General features: G+C 38.0%; 1 protein-coding gene across 2 annotated transcripts in view; it reads left to right on the top strand.

The window, feature by feature from the left end:
* cacna2d2a (calcium channel, voltage-dependent, alpha 2/delta subunit 2a) overlaps positions 1-21991 on the top strand; it is a 383618-nt gene that overhangs the window by 61635 nt on the left and 299992 nt on the right. For both annotated transcript variants that reach the window (XM_048199167.1, XM_048199168.1), the window contains exon 3: positions 11853-11969. In XM_048199167.1, coding sequence (XP_048055124.1) covers positions 11853-11969 — 117 coding nt within the window. The remainder of the gene's footprint in view (positions 1-11852; positions 11970-21991) is intronic.

The following is a 21991-nucleotide window of genomic DNA, read 5'->3' as shown; positions in this document are numbered from 1 at the left end:
AAATAGGCAGTTAAAAAAATTAATAAAAAAAAATCTATGGGGAATTTTGAGCTGAAACTTCACAGACACATTCAAGGGACACCTTAGACTTATATTACATCTTGTAAAAAAACGTTCGATGGCACCTTTGAAATATAATCATTTACACAGTGGCTGTCATAACTTGTTTTCATGACGAATTTATTTAAACATACATTAAATAATTAAGACATCACTAACAAGTGTATATATTTAGCAAAAGTGTTAATTTCTCTAGCGAACTAACAAGCTGTGGACACTGAATGACTTGCCTGAGGTAAATGTTACGCTATGTGGCATTGTTTACAAGCTCTTTTATTGACGTCTTTCCGTGGTTGCAACACTGATTGAGCGATTACATGAGATATGACATGTTTCAGTAATTTGTACTGTATCTTTCAATATACCTTCAGATGTTCATTCCTGTTCATTCTGTAACTAGTAGTGAAGAGGAAGCGATGATCGCGTTCACTTGCGCTCCGCGCTGCCGCTTGATACAGCGATCTGATGCGCCACATCAAAAAACGTCAAAACGGCATTTATTGTTTGAATTTCATGATAAAATTGACAGAATTTGAAAGATGGCTCTTTGTTTCTTATCAAAGGTAACAAAACACAGAGCTTATTGCGATTATAGGTGGTTAATGCTGGTTAAAAGTGACTACAATGCATTACCACATGCGCCCCCTTCTGGATTGGGGTGTGAATTGCCTGTGACTGACTGTATTCGTCATCCAAAGTTAGGAGCTTGTTGAAATCGCTAACCACAAGTATGAGCAATAATAATAATGATGATTAGCAAGCACCATTGATAATAAAGCGATTCAACGGAGAGAGGATTAAATGTTTGAAGTCGATAGATTGTGCTCATGTTGATGGACAGATGACGACCTTCATCAGCAAAGCAGGAAATAGAGGAGTGATTAGCATGATGAGCTCAAAACACACACACACACACACACACACACACACACACACACACACACACACACACACACACACACACACACACACACACACACACACACACACTCCTTCTAGCTATCAGTACAATCAGCTCACAAGGGGAGGCTTCGAGGTTTGTAGCCGTGAGAGTTTGTGTGTCAAACTCAATCAAAGACAGCCTGAAGTGTGTGTTTGTCTGTGTGTGTGTGTGAACTTATGTGTCACAGCTGGTTTCCTGTTTCCACCTTCTCTACATTAATTAGTTATCAGCTCTATCCAAGGAACGCAGAAGTAATTGGCAGATTACAGCACAATTTTCCTTAATTGCATCCTGTGTTGTGACATTGACTTTAGGCGCATAACTAACCCACCCGTACTGAACCTCCATCAGCCCCTTGCCCTCCCGATTACTGCATTGTATCATTGTATAATGTTTAAACAGTGTTTATAGGTGGATTTTAGTGGTTTTACCTTGCTGTCTCAGTCTTGAAATCTGTTGCTTCTGTGTAAATGTGTTTATTTTAATGAATATAATGCTTTAAAGTCAGCATGATGTCAACTAGGGCTGGTCGTTACTCTTTAGTAATTAAAAGGAGCTGCTGTTAAAGAGAGAGTGATTGAGAGGTAGAGGGCAAAAGAGACACAGAAAAGGAAGTGATGCACACACAATCCCGTCCATCAGCAAGTTAATAAAGAGCTGACGTTTATATCTGTCTTAAAGACTGATACCATGAACAGATGAGGAGGTAGAGAGAGATAGAGGATCTTTTTTTCAGTGAGAAGCGTGTGGCGTCTCCATTGCTAATATCCGTTTTTCTGACCGTCTTTGTGTGCTATTTTACAGGCTGATGGTGTGTTCTTTTAGTGCTTGTTGTGTAAATGTCTGTCTGAAAGGACGGGCAACATCAGAATTGGTAGTTAGCATCGGCACACTCATCTAATACCATCTGCTTAAACGGTCAGTTTTCCTCATGAACAGTGACGTGAGCCAGTAGTTAACATGGCATCTTTCAGAGTGTGGCTCAATTGGACGCATTATTGCTGAAAGCGGTTCTGATTTATTGTCGTCCCCGCTGGAGAGTCCAGCTATAAGCATGAATTTCCATGCAGGTTTGTGCTGGTTAGCTTTAGGTGCTTTTAATTCCATATATACAACATATTTGTGTTATATGAAGGTTAAATTAAAACTGTCTTTCTGTCTATTGTTTTTTATTTTATTTTATTACCTATCTTAGACTCAGACTCACTTGTTCGATGTTTAAAGTATGATAATCTATCATTATTATTTAATTAATGAAATAATCACTGTATCTTTATTAAGTCACTGCTTCACAAACGAGTGTCAATTCAACGCTGGATTTGCACAAGAGATTAACATGACGGCACATGCTAGTGGATGAGTTGAATCAACTCCACAGCAACTACATACATTTATCCACTAACCGTTCAGAAACATCCAGTTTCATTCTAAAAGTTGTAACTTCTTCCTGAGTCTCTCCATCAGTGTCGACTCCGGTTTGAACAATGTAAGGCTGAACACCGTTACTGACAATCCTCATTTTGTCTGCGTGAGATTCTCCAGCTTTGTTGTTGTTGAGCTGTTAAAGCTCCGCCCTCTTCTGGAAAGGGGGCGGGAGCAGCAGCTCATTTGCATTTAAAGGGACACACACAAAACCGGTGTGTTTTTTCTCACACCCAAATAGAGGCAAATTTGACAAGCTATAATAAATGATCTGTGGGGTATTTTGAGCTGAAACTTCACAGACACATTCTGGGGACACCAGAGACTTTTTGTGAAAAGGGGCATTATAGGTCTCCTTTAATTGTGTTTATTTAGGATGCATAAAATTCTAGTGTTATAGCCTCAGCGTGAGAAATTAGTTTGCCATTTTATTAAAATATCATTTGAATTGGCATTGACATTCTGTAAAAAATGTTTATGGAAGAGTATGGAAAGTGAGTGTTTGTTTAGTTCTCCGTTTACAGTAGGTAACACCCAAATACTGTATGCTATAAACTTGAAATTGTGATGAAGCTTGCAGTTTAAGCTAGTTAAACTGCTCTATAAAATCCCTATTACCTGTCAGATATCACTGCATAGATGACAAATCACATCTGTCTCTGTGACATCCATAGAGAATCTGCCTGTCAGTCATTTTGAGCATTGAGTCTTTATTCCTTTATTTCTTTTATCAGACTTGCTCCGCCTCTGAAACGACTTTCCTTTTCAGTTGATGTCACCAAGACCTCTTATTTTTGAGCTCCTCCCCTTCAACCACCTGTCATATAGAGGCACTTTTATCCAGTTAATTCCAGATAGATAAATGTCCTGTTGTGGAAGTAAAATGGTTTCAACAGCATTTTATGTTGAGTTAAAGTAGAGCAATGAAGGCACCAACATTTATTTGTTGATGAAAAACAACAGTCATGGCCGTCTTCTCACAACAAACGTCCATCTCTCTTTCTCCTGCGCTCAAGTTCCCCACCTGCTCTTATCCTGCTTGATCTATAGACCTCTTTTTCTATTAGTCTGTTGTCTGCAGCCTCTGCGGGAGTAGTGCTCACGTTATGTATGTTTCTTGTCACTCAAGTCCCTTAGTCCTTTCCGTCTTGCCACATCTGTATCGAATCTCTCCGTTCAAATCTCTGGAGGCCATATCTTTTTCTTCCATTGACTGCTTCCTCTTAGCATTGTCTGACTCAGAGTTTCCCTGTCTCTCTCTCGCTCTCTCTCGGTTTTATTGAACTGTTCCTTTGCCTGGCGGGATGCGTGCACTGTCTGCTTGGCAGAGTCCACTAATATTCCTTAATGACGCAGCATCTGTCTCTGTCAACAGTCCGCCTTCATGGGCTGATAAGCGGAGTCGTTTTTCTCCCCGACGCGAGCCAGTCGCGTAAAAAAAGAAAACCTCAAACAAATCTTTTGACGGAGAAAAAAATAAGACACAAGGTCAAATTGAAACTCCTTTGCTGCTTTTTCTCTGGTGTTTAGAAAAAGAAACTCGCTGTCAGGGTGGGAAAGTTAATCTGCTGGAGTGTAATCGCAGGTACAGTCTCTTCTGTTGAAGTGTTTACTGAGCTGTTTTAAGTTATCATTTACTTACATCTTGTATGATGTAATATCATTACTCAGATATCAATATATATGATATTTGCCTATATGTGTGTGTGTATATATATTCGGTACTGTAAACTATATACAGGGAGCCCTTACTTGCACATTACTAAAATATTAAAGGTTACAATTGAATGTTCGCAAAGACCCGCCCCCTTTAGTTACTGTTGCTAAGTCCGACAAGCCATGCCGATCTCTTGCCGATCTCTCGCCTGTCAATCAAACTCCCGGTGAAGGGTCAATTAACACCAGTCCAAACTATTACATTCAGTTGCTATTTATTTTCAGATATAATAACACTCAAATAATAAAAAAAAACATGTAAATTGCACATAAGGCAGGTTTTGCATTAACTTCTAAATTAAATAAAATCTAATAATAAAATAATTTTTCAATTATTTTTCTACTCCAATTCATTTTTGAAATATAATCATTCACACAGTTACTGTTATTACTTGTTTTCTTGACAAACTTATTAATTAAATAAGACATTACTAACAGGTAAAGTAAATATAATGAATATATAAGCTATTATAGTGGATATACTCCCCTCTAGAGATCATTTCTCTTGTGAACTAACATGCTGTGGACACTAAATGACTTGCCTTAATGTAAATGTAATGCTATGTGACATATTCTCAAGCTATTTTTATTGATGTCTTTCTGCGGTTGAAACACTAGTTGAGAGATTATATTTAAACATATTTATGCATAGATCGTCTGTTCTTTTTCTGCACTTTTTCCTGTTGTGTCGGTTAGCAAACAGCGCTGCATTATCGCGCGTGCCCCCTTCTGGATCGGAGTGTGGATAGCCTGTGACCGACTGTATTTGTTGTCTAACTGTATGCACCAAACTGTAATGGTTCAGGACGAATACATGAATGTATGCATATTTATTTATACACTGCCCGGCCAAAAAAAAAGTCGCTGTTTGGATTTTAATAGGCAAATACTTAATAGTCTATGGATAGATCAGTATTATAGTGGTTATTATTTTTCTAGCAACGGTTCTTTTAACCCTAAAAGATGGAGTGTGTAGCTTTTTAAACAACCATGTATTAAGATGTATCATGGCCATATTCCAGCATGGCAATGTCAAGATTCATCAAGCTCAAATTGTGAAAGAATTGTTGGGAGGGAGCATGAAGAATCATTTTCACACATACATTGGCACTAACCTTAACCTCAGTGTAAGTTTTTGGGATGGTTAGGGTTAGGGTTAGGGTTAAATAACATCACAACAATTATTTCCATAAGGTGCATCATTTTTTGGTCAATGCAAGAGGTATGCACTCTGTAAAGTCTACTCCAGCACATCCCAAAGACTTTCAATGAAATTAAGGTCTGGAGTCAGAGGTGCCAAATGATGTGTGAAAATGATTCTTCATGCTCTCCGAACCATTCTTTCACAATTTTAACCCTGGTGAATCTTGACATTGTCATCCTGGAATATGGCCATGATGTGTCTTCCTACATGGTTGTTTAACTCCCTGAGGTCTGAAAACGCGCCGGCGCGTTTTGCAGGATTTTTTTCACATTGCAGCAAAACAGACATAAGTAATATATCAATTGAAACTATAGAATGTCTTCTTTTATTTGTGTACACTCAGAGTAAAAACACAATGTTGTGGTTTTTGTAAAATAAAGAAAACTAACATGATGCGTGATCTCTCCTCACCCTCTGAACGAAGTCCAATCTGATAGTTCTCAGAAAATGAACTGTAACTTATGAATACTAATGACAAAAAAAATGACACTTATGTCTAAAGAAACGTTGAAATGTCAGGTTTTAAATCGTGCAAGTCAAATCGAAAACAAACATTCTGTGTTTATGTAATCTGTATGAAAAGAGAGCCATGTCAGAAGTCTGTGATTCAGCTCATTATCCGCTAATGCGGCCACGCCCACGGAGCCAGCGCTATTCAGACGCAAATTCAGAGGCAATACATGCATACATCGTCTCAATCGTGTATTTATTATCTTGAAAAGTGTTTATTGGGATGTTAAAGCAATGGTTAGCGATCTCGAGAAGACATGCCGTTAGTTCCTAGTTCCTTTTCTTCTTTATATGAATTTGTGGCCTAAAGGTGTACAGAGAGCGCCCTCCGGCTGCAAGTATGAATTGAAAACACCATTCCTGAAATGTCCTCTTCTTCTTTAGAATAATTTGTGGACTAAACGTGTACAGAGAGCGCCCTCCGGCTGCAAGTATGAATTGAAAACACAGTATCCAGCACTCATAGTGATGACAATAAATATTACTTCTCAGTATAGAAAATTGACATAAATATATAAGAATCCATCAATATTTCTCCAAATGTGCATGCTTTTAAGCTAAAAGCCTATATGAAATGCCATAGAGGTAACATAATTGTTCAGACACTTTGCATCACAGAAATACATTATATTTTAAAGAATATAATAGAATACCATTATTTTAAATTGTAATAATATTTCACAGTATTGCTGTTTATGATGAGCTGAGACATTATTACAGAGGGTTTTTTTCACAGCCTACCTGACTGAAAGGCCTCATTAATATGCAGGTCATTTCAGGTCATTATTATGTGATTCTTTTGTCTTCTCAGGTGTAAATGGCCCATTATTCATGCAGATTCACGCCTCCACGCATACTGTGTTTCTTGACAAAAAGTGTCTTACAAAAACTAAATCAATATATTGTTTTATATGAAGGAGTAGGCAGCAAATTTTTACATAATTCTGAAGCAAAAACTCTAGTCTACAACCACCAATACCCAAAAGTCTTGTGAACACAGATTTAATATACTTTTTTTGGCCTTATTTCAGTGACTTAAGTTTTTTGTTTTTTCAATAACCACGCATAAACATTATTCCTTCAAAAATACAAACATGTACATACATGTTCCTCACATATTATTGTAGCCTAGTTTGTGCTGAATACAGTGTAATGACACTTCTGTCATTTATTAGCCTGGGTGCCAGCCCGAACCCCGCCCACAACATTTTTTGGACGGGAAGTTCGGTCTGGACTCGATCCATTGTGGAGTAATTATGCTCGGCTCCCAGAAGGCCGAGCCAATCAAATTGCCAGGGCGGGCTTTAATTGATGATGGACAGGCTATCTGCGGTTACGTAACCACCCACGTCATCAAAGAGCGCTTGGGTTGAATTGGTTTTCACCAACGATGACTGCAGCTGGAGAAGTAATATGTTTAGATTCCGCTATCACGTCTGTAATAAAAGAAATCGACAGTGCATTAATTTTAAAAGACGAACAAAGAACCGCAATCAAGGCATTTGTCGATGGGAAAGATGTGTTTGCCGTCCTTCCAACGGGATTCGGCAAAAGTTTAAGTACAAGTTCAACATACGTCACTTACTGCGTTGCTCTGATTGGTTGTAGGTCTATCCAATTGAGTGCAGAGTTTTTTTTTTTACTGGTTCGGTTAAGACACGCCCCATAATTCAAGTGCAATGGAGCAGTATCAGACTCACATTCTGCCTAGAATATGAGTATGACGAAGTCAGGCTAGTCATTTATATGTTTATGAACAACTGAAAAAAGCACAAATGTCAGGGCATGTCAAAACTTCTCCAAGCCCCAAATCAGCCTCAGACTCCAGAGGGTTAAGAAATGAAAAGCTACACACTCCATCTTTAAGGGTTAAAAGAACCATTGCCAAACATATAACATGCTAGAAACATAATAATCACTGTAATAATGATCCATTCATAGATTCTTAAGTATTTGCCTATTAAAATCCAAACAGCAACTTTTTTTTTCTGGGCCGGGCAGTGTATATATCATTCCTAAATGACTACGATTCACCTGTGTCTACTAAACCTTTGACAAATTCAAGGACGTTTTGACGTTTGCGCTGCCGCTGACCCAGATAGACCAGTTGTCATGTTATTTTGGAATTACCTGTAGTGATAGATGCCCCTGAGAAACTCTCATACATTGGATTGATTTTAATAACTTGAATGTATACTTGAAGTGTGCACCAAGCAGAATCTCAGATCATATTTGAGTTTTTTTTTTTTCTTCTTCCCCTTATTCTCTTTCTCTTGCACCATCTGTGTGTTTATACTAGCACAGTCTCAGTTTGGCATACTGGGACGAGTTCTCTTCACTAACGAGCACACTGTGAGTTCTGCTTCTGTCCTTCTATTGGAGATCACGGTAGTTTGTGTTGTGTTTGTTTGTTTGAGTCTGTCATTATGTACTTATGTGTGTGTGATGTGTGACTGCCAATGGCAGCATATTGGATTTGACAGGCTCTTGCTCGCTCTGGTTCAGTGGTGTGAGTGTGTTTGGCCCAGTTCAGCTAGATCTCTTGGCCCGACCCAGACAGCAGACCCTCCTGCCTGCTGTTCTTCCTCTCAACACACACACACACACACACACACACACACACACACACACACACACACACACACACACACACACACACACACACACACACACACACACACACACACACACACAATCTAAAGTATTTTATTTTCTCCACATTTTGACCTAATTTCTTTTCCTGAAAGCTAAAGTCCATGAGTCACTCCAGCACTTCACAGTTAACTGAATACAAATATTTACAGATTAAATTTAAACCTGTTTTGTTAATAATAGCATACTGCATCGCAATAAGGGCAGTTTAGCATTGGCTATATATCTAAATATTGTTTTTCTTTTCCTTTGAACATAAAAAGGGCATTAAAAATCCCAAAATTTATAATGAAAATGATTATTTATTGTTATATAAATATAATTTCAATATAATTCCAATTGTGTGTGTGTATATATGTGTGTGTAATCCTAAAAAACTAAATAATCTATATACCATTTATATTATTTTCTTTATATTATTGTCTTTTTATGCTGTTATTGCCCTTTCTGCCTTAAATGCATTGTCTATTAGACTGTATTAGTCTTTTTTGCACGTTAAGACAGGCAGAAAAAATATGAACATATCAAATTTTTTTGGTCCCCTTTAAATGGGAACTGTGTTCTTGTTTTATGATTTTATGAGATCAGTATCTTTCATAACTGTTTTTTCTTTCAAACACGCTAATGACTTTTGCAAGGGCTCTATAATTGTTTCCAAAAATAACAAGTATCACATTTTTAAAAGTAGGTTACGCTAATGTCCCTCCCTCTCCAGTCGTCAGTCCATTCGATGCAAGCCGCCAATTCTGTCCCAATTCACTCAAGTTGACGCAAACAGTGCTTGTGGTTTAGCCATTATCTGGTAACAGGGGAACGTACAGTTTCAAACACGGTGTTAGAGGCCACAGCCCTTACTAAATGCTCTGCCAGATGTATGAGAGTGTGTGTGAACGGACCCTTCTTTCTAGGGAGATTGCTATTGGCTTTTTGCCTAGTCCTCAGTTTGACATAGATGGATTTGTGGGTAATGGAGTCCCTGGGGTGGAGGGGATAAGTGGGCATCCCAGGGGGTCAGATTACCGTGGACGGCGCGGCGGTGTGCTGAGTCAGGCTGTAAGACCAGACCTGCTGTGTGTAAATCACTGGGAAAAACCGCTGACATTAGGAACAATGCTGACCCATAAGTCCACATCAGATTGTGGCCTGACTTGCACTCTTTTTCACTTAGTTTAATTAAATTAAATTCATGTTGATTGTTTTTAAAATGTACTGTTTGGATAAATGTGTATGCAGTGGAGCTTCCAGTGCAGAAAAAAAGAAGTACAGACATGCACAGAGATAAGAGCGATAAAAGGGAATATGATACAATAAAAAATGCAATAAAATTAATATAATATGGTAATAAAACATATAAAAAAATGCAGCATAGAATGAATTGAATATATATAGATATGCTACAGTGCTCAGCGTAAATGAGTATACCCCCTTTGAAAAGTAACATTTTAAACAATATCTCAATGAACACAAAAACAATTTCCAAAATGTTGACAAGACAAGTTTTATATAACATCTGTTTAACTTATAACATGAAAGTAAGATTAATAATATAACTTAGAGAACAAAATTTTCATTTTTACTCAAATTTGGGTGATGCAAAAATGAGTACACCCCACTGAAAGTCTCTGGAGTAAAGCTAAATTTTAGACTACAAATGTCTAATTTAACAAGAATTCAACCACAGGTGAGTCTAATTATTCATTACACAGGTGTCCATCAGACAGTTGACTTTAAAAGGGTGTGAAAATCCCTTCCCATTTCATGCTGTCAGCAATGGCACCACATGGAAGAGAAATGTCACAAGACCTGAGAAAGAAAATAATGTCTTTACACCAGAAAGGTGAAGGCTACAGGAAGATCAGCAAAGCTTTACTTATCAGTCAGAATACTGTAGCAAAAGTGGTACAAAAACTTAAAAAAAGATGGAACTGCAACCATCTCAGAGATGTCCAGGCCGTCCACGGAAGTTAACACCTCGACAGGAGCGTCTTCGTCTTCCTTTATGAGAAGGGTTGAAGAAAATCGGCATGCAAGTTCAGAGCAGTTATCTAAAGAAGTAGAAAGCCAAACTGGGTTGACTATTTCCTGTGACACAATATGGTGTAAACTGCAGAGGAATGGCATGCATGGGTGCCATTGGAAAGAAGCCTCTCCTAAAGCCCAGGCACAAAAAAGCCCGCCTAGAGTTGAAGACTACTGGGACTCTATACTCTGGAGTGATGAGACCAAGATAAATGTTTTTGGAACTGATGGCTTCAAAACTGTATGGCATCGCAAAGGTGAGGAATACAAAGAAAAATGCATGGTGCCTACAGTGAAACATGGTGGTGGCAGTGTCTTTATGTGGGGCTGCATGAGTGCTGCTGGTGTCGGGAGCTGCACTTCATTGATGGCTTCATGAATTCACAGATGTACTGCTCTATACTGAAAGAGAAGATGCTACCATCACTCCATGCCCTTGGTCGTTGTGCACTTTTCCAACATGACAATGATCCTAAACGCACATCTAAAGCCACTGTTGGATTTCTGAAGAAGAACAGGGTGAAAGTGATTCAGTGGCTCCTGATCTGAACCCAATCGAACACCTATGGGGAATTCTGAAGAGACAAGTTGAGCATCACTCTCCATCCAGCATCCAGTCTCTAAAAGAGGTCATTCTTGAAGAATGGAAAAAGATAGATGTTGCAAAATGTCGCCAACTTGTTCATTCCATGCCTAGAAGACTTGGTGCTGTTATTAAAAATCATGGAGGCCAGACAAAGTACTAGATGTAGTAGTTTTTGTTGTGGGGCGTACTCATTTTTGCATCACCCTAATTTGAGTGAAACTGAAAAATGTGTAATCTAAGTTATATTATTAACCTTACTTTTATGTTATAAGTTAAACAGATGTTATATTAAACTTAGTCTTGTCAACATTTTGGAAATTGTTTTTGTGTTCATTGAGATATTGTTTAAAATGTTACTTTTCAAAGGGGGTGTACTCATTTACGCTGAGCGCTGTATATACAGATGTACAGTTATGTGCAAAATAGAAGTGTAGTATGTGCAAATGAAAAGTGGAATAAATGTACAGCTGTAGATAATAAGTTAAAAGGATTTGTATTAAATTGTAATCAATGAAGAGACCCTGATGGGTTTTAACTGTCCATGAGTAAGACTGACTGAGGGAGTTGACTATTGTATTGTATTAAACATTTTGGAGCAAATATATAAATGATTAGATTCATATATATTGAATTTCATATGTAAAATATTGAAATATAATTGTTTTGAGGTGCGTTGTTTATGTAATTGATCACAAAGGAAATCATTGTGTGCCTGACCTTTGACCTTTGCCCTTCCACAGATTTATATCGACAAGAAAAGTCATTTTAATGTGGAGCGAAATACGCCCAAACAGCTGGTGGAGAAGGTGGCAGAAGACATCGCCAATCTGCTGAAAAGGAAACGTAAAGCTCTGGAGGTGAGCAGCACTAACAACCCCTCTCTCCCAGCAGGATGTTAAGCCGTTGATAATCGTGGTGTAAAACTCGTATCTGTTACATTAAGAAGGGAAATCGATCCACTGTCTCTTTCAATCAGAAAAAAATTGGATTTCTAAAAAAAATATTATCAATGCCCACTGTTCTCTATTAGCCTGCTTAACTAAGCAGGTAATGAGTTTGTCTTCCTCCAATCTGCTCCCTCTTCAAATCCACAGGACATCGACACAGCCAAACATAAGACGCTCAAAGAGTTTGGGATGAATGGAGCATCACATTTACACATTCCCGTAAAAAAAAACAACCATGTTATTTTGCACATATGCAACATGGTATTCTTTGAAGAACTGGAAGTGCTTTTTTGTTGTTTTGGTTTGAGTCTTTTAGAGGCTGATTGAAGCATGTGGAATATGGAGGCATATTGTGACAATTCCAGCTGAAAAATGAGTGTTTATTAAGCTTCAGAAATGAATCATGTGTTTGGTAAGTCAAGTACTTTTGACTAAAAGTAGCATATGAACACTGCCTTAGGTCTTTCACTGGGAGACACTCAGAATTTCTTATCATAAATTGGCATTCAAGCAAGATTAGCTGAGATTCTCGAATGTGTGTCATGCCATGCAGACACTCAGAAGACTCTAAATGACTGTTCCAAACCCTAGTGTGCTACCTCGCTCTCTTCCTATCTAGGCAGTGACCTTCTAAGACATCTGAACTGCACAAATGCTACTTTTACTGCACAAAAGCTACTCAGTGCTTTAAAGCACATGAGTTTTACCACTGTAACACTCTGAAGTTGCATCTCTGCATCACCTTTTAAAACCACCAACAATATTAAACATGCTATTTGACTATTTCATCAATTCTAATCCATCCCTACTAGCTACTTTTGGTGTACTAACGAAAAATATTTTGTTTACAATGTTGCAATTCATTGAATTGGAATTCTGTTTAGACCACACGCCATTTTGGATTCATTACAATGCATTCCATAATTGGCTTATCTGTGAAAGATGCAAGTGATGCTGATTTAAAGGGGTGGATGATTTTGATTTCACTTTTTTAACTTTAGTTAGTGTGTAATGTTGCTGTTTGAGCATAAACAATGTCTGCAAAGTTACGACGCTCAAAGTTCAATGCAAAGGGAGATATTTTCTTTTAAATAATTCTCTGTTTAAGGAATACAACAAACGGCTGGTAGGGACTACAATGAGCTTCTTCCCAGGTTTGTGACATCACTAACCCTAAAATTTACATAAACCCCACCCCCGAGAACACGCAACAAAGGGGGTGTGGCCATGTTGGGCTGCTTTAGAGAAGAGGAAGAGTTGTTGTAGTAGAGTGTTGTTGTCATGCCGTCATTTTACGCCGGACTGCTTCACAAACGAGGATCAATTCAATGCTGGATTTGCACAAAAGATTAACATGACGGCACATGCCAGTCAATGAGCTGAATCAACTCCACAGCAACTACATAAATTTATCCACTAATCATTCAGAAACGTCCAGTTTCATTCTAAAGTTGTAACTTCTTCCTGAGTCTCTCCATCAGTGTCGACTCCGGTTTGAACAATGTAAGGTTGAACACCGTTACTGACAATCCTCATTTTGTCTGCGTGAGATTCTCCAGCTTTGTTGTTGTTGAGCAACTGAAGCGTGAGCTGTTAAAGCTCCGCCCTCTTCTGGAAAGGGGGCCGGGAGCAGCAGCTTATTTGCATTTAAAGGGGCACACACAAAAACGATGTGTTTTTTCTCACACCCAAATAGAGGCAAATTTGACAGGCTATAAAATAAATGATCTGTGGGGTATTTTGAGCTGAAACGTCACAGACACATTCTGGAGACACCAGTTTGGAACGGAGCTCCAGTTTCAGTGCTCTGGTTTAGAGTTGGTTCGCCACAAAGCGGCAGAGCTCGAAGTGCTTCCGAGCAGCTTTCTTGTCTGAACAGCTAAAGATAGGGCCCGCTGCTATTGGGGCCAGCAATATGCTGGCGACTAGACCGAACCATCACCCAAAGCCCAGCAGACTCCCGACAACTGAGAGAAAGAGAGAGAGCGAGAGAGAGAAAATGGGCCCAGAATGAGAACGGCCCTTCAGGCGTCAGGAAATGCGAGGAAATGAAGTTCTGAAATCATTGATTTCGAAATGAGCTGCAGACGGGAGAAATCGAGAGGAAAGAGTGAGCAATGTAGGACGCAGGATGTAGAACAAGGTAAATCAAGAAAGGAATGAGGAGATGTTTTGTAATCTCATGATAAAGAGTTGGAGGGGATGAGTTTTGACATTGTTTAATGGAAGCACATAGACGGATCATATTAAATCTTGTATTGTGATTTATAGCTGTTTTCACAATAAATTAATAATCTTTTACACATGGAAAAATATTTAAAAACGTGCATAGAATTGATTTTGCTTTGTAAATGAGGCACTGTGTAATGAAAGAAACATTTGTTGACAGATGAAGCAGTCAGCTGTATTGGATCTTACAGCAGCTGCATCAAAAACCATAAGTAAAGGATTTCATAATGGTTTGTTTGTAAATGACGACTTTTCCACGTTTTTTTTTTGTGCAAAAATATTAAAATATATATATATAAAAAAAATCCATGTCATGACCCCTTTAAAAACATGTATAGAATTGACAGAATTTGAGAAAGCTATAGTAAAAACTGTAAGCCATAATTCAAAACCATGAAGTTAATTTTTATTTGTTTTATATTGTATCGAAATTAGGTTCTACAGATTTTAGACAATATTCATTTTGCCGTTTCAAGTGCAGAAACTGGTCCACACCTGCATCGACCTGTTTATTCACACCTGCTTCTTTAGGTCACCACTAATGAGTGTGAAAGATAGACCCTGCGCCCCAATTCACATACTGCCTGTCCTAAATAATATGTGAGATTCACATTAGTGTGTCCCAAATCATAGTCTGTTCAAAATAGTTCACCAAAGCTTCCATTGGCTTTATCTATGAAAATCGAGCAGAACTAATGTCTATGTAAATTATTCGTAAAAGCATTCGTAAATTCTCTTTGAATTGGCACTGCAAATTTCTGTGTAAATCATTCATAAAATCATTTCTACTTAAACCACGTTTAATTATGTGTACAACAAAGAGATTTTTGTGTAAATTGTTTGTAAAATAGTTCATAAGTAAATTGTCGCTTTGATTTGCTAATGTACATAGCAAATTTCCAGGTAAATTGTTTGCGAAAACTCACAAGCAGGAGAACCAGAAATTGATGCTTTGAATTATGTAAATAATGAATGTCTGTGTAAACTGTTCGTAAAATCGTTCTTATATGGACTAGCGCATCGAAATATGTGCATAATCAGTAGTTCATGAAACCATGCTTTAGTAAATTGCTGCATTGATTTGATTACATGCATAACATATTTCTGTGTAACTGGTTTGCAAAAAAAGTCATAAATTGTCGCTTTGAATTGGCTAAATTATTCATTCATTCATTTTCATTCACTTTATTTATAGAGCACTTTACAACTGCACCTGCAGACGAAAGTGCTGTACAATCAAGAAACACTTCATTAAACACACAACTTAAAACAACACACATCCTACTAAACAACAAAGACTAGCCCACCCTCTCAAAGGCATATCCCAGACAGCAACATAGTGTGGCCCAGATCCGGCCCACATCTGGTACATGTGGATTACACATGGACCAGATCTGGGCCGACACTATGTTGCTGTCAGGGATGCAACCACATATAATTGTTTATAATGAATTTGTGTACATTGTTCGTAAAATCATTTATATGTAAACAGTTGCTTAGAATTATGTACATATTGAATTTCAGTGTAAAATGTGCATAAATAGCTACATTTAATTAACAAATTCCTGTGCAAACCGTATGTAAACCATTCTTTCATAAATAGTTGCATTCATTTGTTTCATGAATGAGATCTCAGCTCTCCTTCTTTCCAACTTCTTTTTTTTTTGTCTCTGTTGTTTTACTCTAGAGGATTGATGTGCATTTGGGTCGGCCATGTTGTCCGAAACGTGTCATTTCCTGTCTGGTAGTTCAGCAGACGCATTTAGTAGCATTTTAATGATCTGAGACAGATTCCTCATGAAGGGCTGATGCTATTCTGATGTTGCGCTGCTCTTCTGGGACGGTCTGACTGCTTCTGCTCGTATTTGTGTGTTTGTGTCCCGCCATGTATTTTTAGAAGCTCTTAAAAGTTTATTACTGTGACCGTGGTGGGTGTGAGTGACAGATGTCAAGGCCGAGCTTAGGAAGCTGTCATGTAAACGAACAGTGTTGCAGCCGTACGGATCACAGCTGAGCTGAGCTTTGTGTCTCTCGCTCTCTTTCTCTCTTTTATGGATTGCTTTTTGTGCTCCCCAAACCAGCTGATACTGCAGAACATAACCTGCCAATCAAACTTCGAGCACATTGCATCACTTACGCTGTGTCGCTTTACGGGCGAGTGCGGCAGTGATGTCATATTCTCCTCATGGGAGAAACTTCTGCAAAAATAACATCTTACAGACTAGTAAGCACAATTTCCAAAGGCTAGTGGTGTGTGTGCGCACACATATGATGTAGATTGTGTATGACTGACCCTGATTAGGACTGTTATGATGAACTGGATCATATTGACTGGACGTTGCGCAGATGCAGCATGTGACCGAGTGAATCAGACTGTCTTACACCGCGAAATTCAGTATGACATCGTCAAAGCAGACACGCAAAGGAAGCAGATTGGTTGTAGCGTGTCATAATGTACACACACACACACACATTTCATCATATCGCAATTTGTTTTGTTTTTTTGGTACTCTGGTTTGCTCTCCTCTGCCCGCGTTTAATTGGCTGGGCCCCCAGATCTTCGTATGTCCTAAATTTAGTCCCGTGCTCTCTGCCGCCCCTAAAAATAAACACACATTTAATTACTCCTGCTGTTTCACTAATGAGAGGACGGTTTTGATCGGCCTCATCAGGCAGAAAATACTCAGTAGGGCAGCACAGCGCTTTTGTGTTTCTGTAGGGGCACATTAATAGGGATGGGTAACACTTTATATTAACTTTTGATAATTAAGCTAACAAACATTACATTTTAGAAAATAAATAATCCAGTATGTATCAAAAACAAAATGTAATGTAGCAATATTAGGGAACTATTTATGGTTGCACTTTATTTATGTCTACTGTAGACATTCTACTAATTATACATAACTTTGCAACTGCATGTGAACTAACTCATTAATTTGCAACTACATGTTAAGTAACTCTCATTGGAGTATTGAGTATAGGGACTGTTATGTTAAGGTTAAAGTGGACTATTGAAATAAAGTGTTACCCTATTTTGTTATTAAAATATTGGTTTATAAAAGCATGAAACTGCTTCATAGAATTTCATATATAGTACAATTTAAATGTACTTGAGTTCTGTTAAGGTGCGGTCACATTAATGAAATTTCTGTGTAATGTGTAAGTTTGTGGTGTTTTGGACTTTCTGTCATAAGTACATTTTGTGACTCAAAAATTGATGTAAAGCACCTTGTTGAGGATTTAAAGGGATAGTTGACTCAAAAATGAAAATTATCCCATGATTTACTCCCCCTCAAGCCATCCTAAGTGTATATTACTAACTTCTTTCAGGCGAACACATCCGGATATTAAAAATATCCTGACTCTTACAAGATTTATAATGGTAGTGAATGGGGGGCAAGATTTTGAAGCCCCCCCAAAAATGTATCCATCCATCTATAAAGGCCTTCTGAAGTGAAGCGATGGGTTTTTATAAGAAAAATAACCATATTTATAACTTTATGAACTAAAATAACTAGCTTCCGCCAGACAACCGTAAAAAAGAAATGATATATATATACAGGTGCTGGTCATATAATTAGAATATCATCAAAAAGTTGATTTATTTCACTAATTCCATTCAAAAAGTGAAACTTGTATATTATATTCATTCGTTACACACATACTGATATATTTCAAATGTTTATTTCTTTTAATTTTGATGATTATAACTGACAACTAAGGAAAATACCAAATTCAGTATCTCAGAAAATTAGAATATTGTGAAAAGGTTCAATATTGAAGACACCTGGTGCCACACTCTAATCAGCTAATTAACTCAAAACACCTGCAAAGGCCTTTAAATGGTCTCTCAGTCTAGTTCTGTAGGCTACACAATCATGGGGAAGACTGCTGACTTGACAGTTGTCCAAAAGACAACCATTGACACCTTGCACAAGGAGGGCAAGACACAAAAGGTCATTGCAAAAGAGGCTGGCTGTTCACAGAGCTCTGTGTCCAAACACATTAATAGAGAGGCGAAGGGAAGGAAAAGATGTGGTAGAAAAAAGTGTACAAGCAATAGGGATAACCACACCCTGGAGAGGATTGTGAAACAAAACCCATTCAAAAATGTGGGGGAGATTCACAAATAATGGACTGCAGCTGGAGTCAGTGCTTCAAGAACCACTACGCACAGACGTATGCAAGACATGGGTTTCAGCTGTCGCATTCCTTGTGTCAAGCCACTCTTGAACAACAAACAGCGTCTCGCCTGGGCTAAAGACAAAAAGGACTGGACTACTGCTGAGTGGTCCAAAGTTATGTTCTCTGATGAAAGGAAACTTTGCATTTCCTTTGGAAATCAGGGTCCCGGACTCTGGAGGAAGAGAGGAGAGGCACACAATCCATGTTGCTTGAGGTCCAGTGTAAAGTTTCCACAGTCAGTGATGGTTTGGGGTGCCATGTCATCTGCTGGTGTTGGTCCACTGTGTTTTCTGAGGTCCAAGGTCAACGCAGCCGTATACCAGGATGTTTTAGAGCACTTCATGCTTCCTGCTGCTGACCAACTTTATGGAGATGCAGATTTCATTTTCCAACAGGACTTGGCACCTGCACACAGTGCCAAAGCTACCAGTACCTGGTTTAAGGACCATGGTATCCCTGTTCTTAATTGGCCAGCAAACTTGCCTGACCTTAACCCCATAGAAAATCTATGGGGTATTGTGAAGAGGAAGATGCGATATGCCAGACCCAACAATGCAGAAGAGCTGAAGGCCACTATCAGAGCAACCTGGGCTCTCATAACACCTGAGCAGTGCCACAGACTGATCGACTCCATGCCACGCCGCATTGCTGCTGTAATTCAGGCAAAAGGAGCCCCAACTAAGTATTGAGTGCTGTATATGCTCATACTTTTCATGTTCATACTTTTCAGTTGGCCAAGATTTCTAAAAATCCTTTCTTTGTATTGGTCTTAAGTAATATTCTAATTTTCTGAGATACTGAATTTGGGATTTTCCTTAGTTGTCAGTTATAATCATCGAAATTAAAAGAAATAAACATTTGAAATATATCAGTCTGTGTGTAAAGAATGAATATAATATACATATAAAATAATATATGAAATAAATCAACTTTTTGATGATATTCTAATTATATGACCAGCACCTGTATATATGTATATGTATATATGTGTGTGTGTGTGTGTGATTAGGCTGCTAATTGTGAGTTTTCATGATTTTTGACTGCATCCTTTAACAGACTTTCAGAAAACAGCAGCATCACCACCACAGATACTGTATTATTCATCAGCACAGTTCAGTTTGTCATTTGTTCAGTTCACCTGACCATGTGTCATGCCATGACTCGTGTGGTTTGCCCCTCAGAGTTCAGTCCAGAGCTGGCGGCCGGTCATGTGATTGACAAGTGATGATGAATAAAGGAAACGTGACCCAAAAGCTTTTGAGCTGTGTCACAAACATGGCACCCACAGGGACCTGGAGATTGCAATCCAGGCGACAAACAGTCAATTGGTCCCTTTGAGAACTTGTCAAGTTTAGCCGGGTGGTTTTATTGTGCTGGAAGCTCCATCTACTGTCTGCCACAACACTTCAGCAAACCCTTGAAGACTTTGATAAGATCATTTCCATCATTTACTGTAAACGTAGAGAATCATTGCTATTGAAATAAGTTCTTGAGTTACAGGGTTGAGAGTTGAGAATTTTATTTTTTTATGCATAATACAATGAGGCTTAAATTGTCTCAAAATCAATTTATTTACAAAATATAATTCACTAATTCATTAAGTAATTTACTTTCACAAAAGAAGTTTTTATAACTCATAACCTAAATCATATTGACAGAATATGATTTGCAAATGCACAACCAAATTTGCATTCACAAAAAAGATCCACAAATGCAAAACACAATTCATAAATATACAAGTATGAATTGTATACACATGAATTGTAAATGTGGTCATGCTTTTGCAAATTGTATTTTGTGAATATGAATTAGGTTATGAGTTTTAATATAACCTTTTAACCTTTGTTAATATATGTCTAAGTTTGTTTGGTTGTTACATTATACTTCAAGAAAATAAAAATATATCATTGACTTACTACATTATTAGAATGTGTGGAGTTCTAAAATCTAACCGACAAAGATCTCATAAATGCTGTTATTTTAAAACTATTCTTTTTCTGTGTTTCAAACACTGCTATTTCCTTTTGGCAAAGCTAATCTGTTTAATTGGCATTTTTGTCCTAAATGGTATAAAATTGTGCGTAAGCTAATGGCAACAAAATATTCAGTTCCTGTTGATCTGTGTTGCAGAAAGTCTCCAGGATACGGTGCAGTACTTGCTTAGTCAGGGGGAGGCGAGTATGACGATGACAGATGGAGGAGTTATATTGAGAGGAAGGCGTTTTTGGGGGCTGCTAATGTATGCAGAACAGTTGCACAACTTCACAACACTAATCTACATGCACTCACGCACTTATTTCAATGCACTTTCCTCCATTTGTAGTTTTGCCGTAAACCTACTCCCTCACTGTACCGTTCCGAAATGTATCATTAGCCTGAAGATTCTTCGTCCATTGGTACGGCGCTCGTGAATCGGTAACAAAAGAAGTGCAATTGTGCCCCCCCTCAGTCCTAGTGCCTCAGAAAAAGAAAAAGAAAAAACTAAGAAAAGCAATTTAGTTTTCAATTTCCTGCAGGCCCACGGTGAAGCGGTTATAGCGCTCCGGTCCCTTTGGTAAGGGAGAGGGAGGGCGCTAGAACTAGGCCGCAGTCTCCTTGCATGAAAATAGCACACATCAACATCAGCGCTCTAAAAAAATCACACAGAACCGCTCAAAACATTTGACTTGAATAGCCGTAAATTATCCGTGTGCATCCTGTTCAGATCATAGCAGTCATTAGAGAACAGTTCTGTGAATTATGACGTCCGCCTGCGACATCAAAGCAATACGTTCCTCTCAGATGTACCTCAGGTTTGTCTCAATTTGTCTCAAAATCCCAAATGAGACTGCTTTAATATCTGAATGGTTTCTCCTAGACAGCAATGAGAGATTTCTGAGATTCCTGCTTCTCAGATGTTTCTCTGAGGGAAAGAATCTAATATGTGTCTCCTCTAGAGTTTTAGATTGATACAAAAATCAGCAATGCAAATATAAACAAACATTTGTCATTAAATTCTTCTAAATGATCTGATTTAGCTCTCTACTCTTAGTGTTGTGTTGCTGGGTTAAACTGCTGGGTTAAAAATAACCCAAGTTGGGTTAAATATGGAAAAACCCAGTGACTGGGATGTTTTGACCCAGCGGTTGGGTTAAATGTTTGCCAAACCTGCTGGGTAGTTTTATTTAACTCAACTGTTGATTAAAAAAGACTATATTGCTTGGTTAAAATGAACCCAAAATAGGTTGGAAATTAACATTTATTAATATGTTTAATAAATGAACATTAATTATTAAGTATAATAAATAATAATTAAATAATAAACGTTTATTAAATTGCTTATTTTAATTATGTGTCTGATTTTTAATTTCCAACCTATTTTGGGTTCATTTAAGCCAGCAATATAGTAATTTTCAGTCAGTAGTACTACTACCCAGCAGGTTGGTTAAACATTTAACCCAAATGCTGGGTCAAAACAACTAAATAGCTGGGTTTGTCCATATATAACTCAACTTTGGTTGTTTTTAACCCAGTGT

The sequence above is a fragment of the Megalobrama amblycephala genome, linkage group LG8, assembly GCF_018812025.1.
Source record: "Megalobrama amblycephala isolate DHTTF-2021 linkage group LG8, ASM1881202v1, whole genome shotgun sequence".
Lineage (NCBI taxonomy): Eukaryota > Metazoa > Chordata > Actinopteri > Cypriniformes > Xenocyprididae > Megalobrama > Megalobrama amblycephala.
This window is presented reverse-complemented; position numbering and strand designations above follow the sequence as displayed.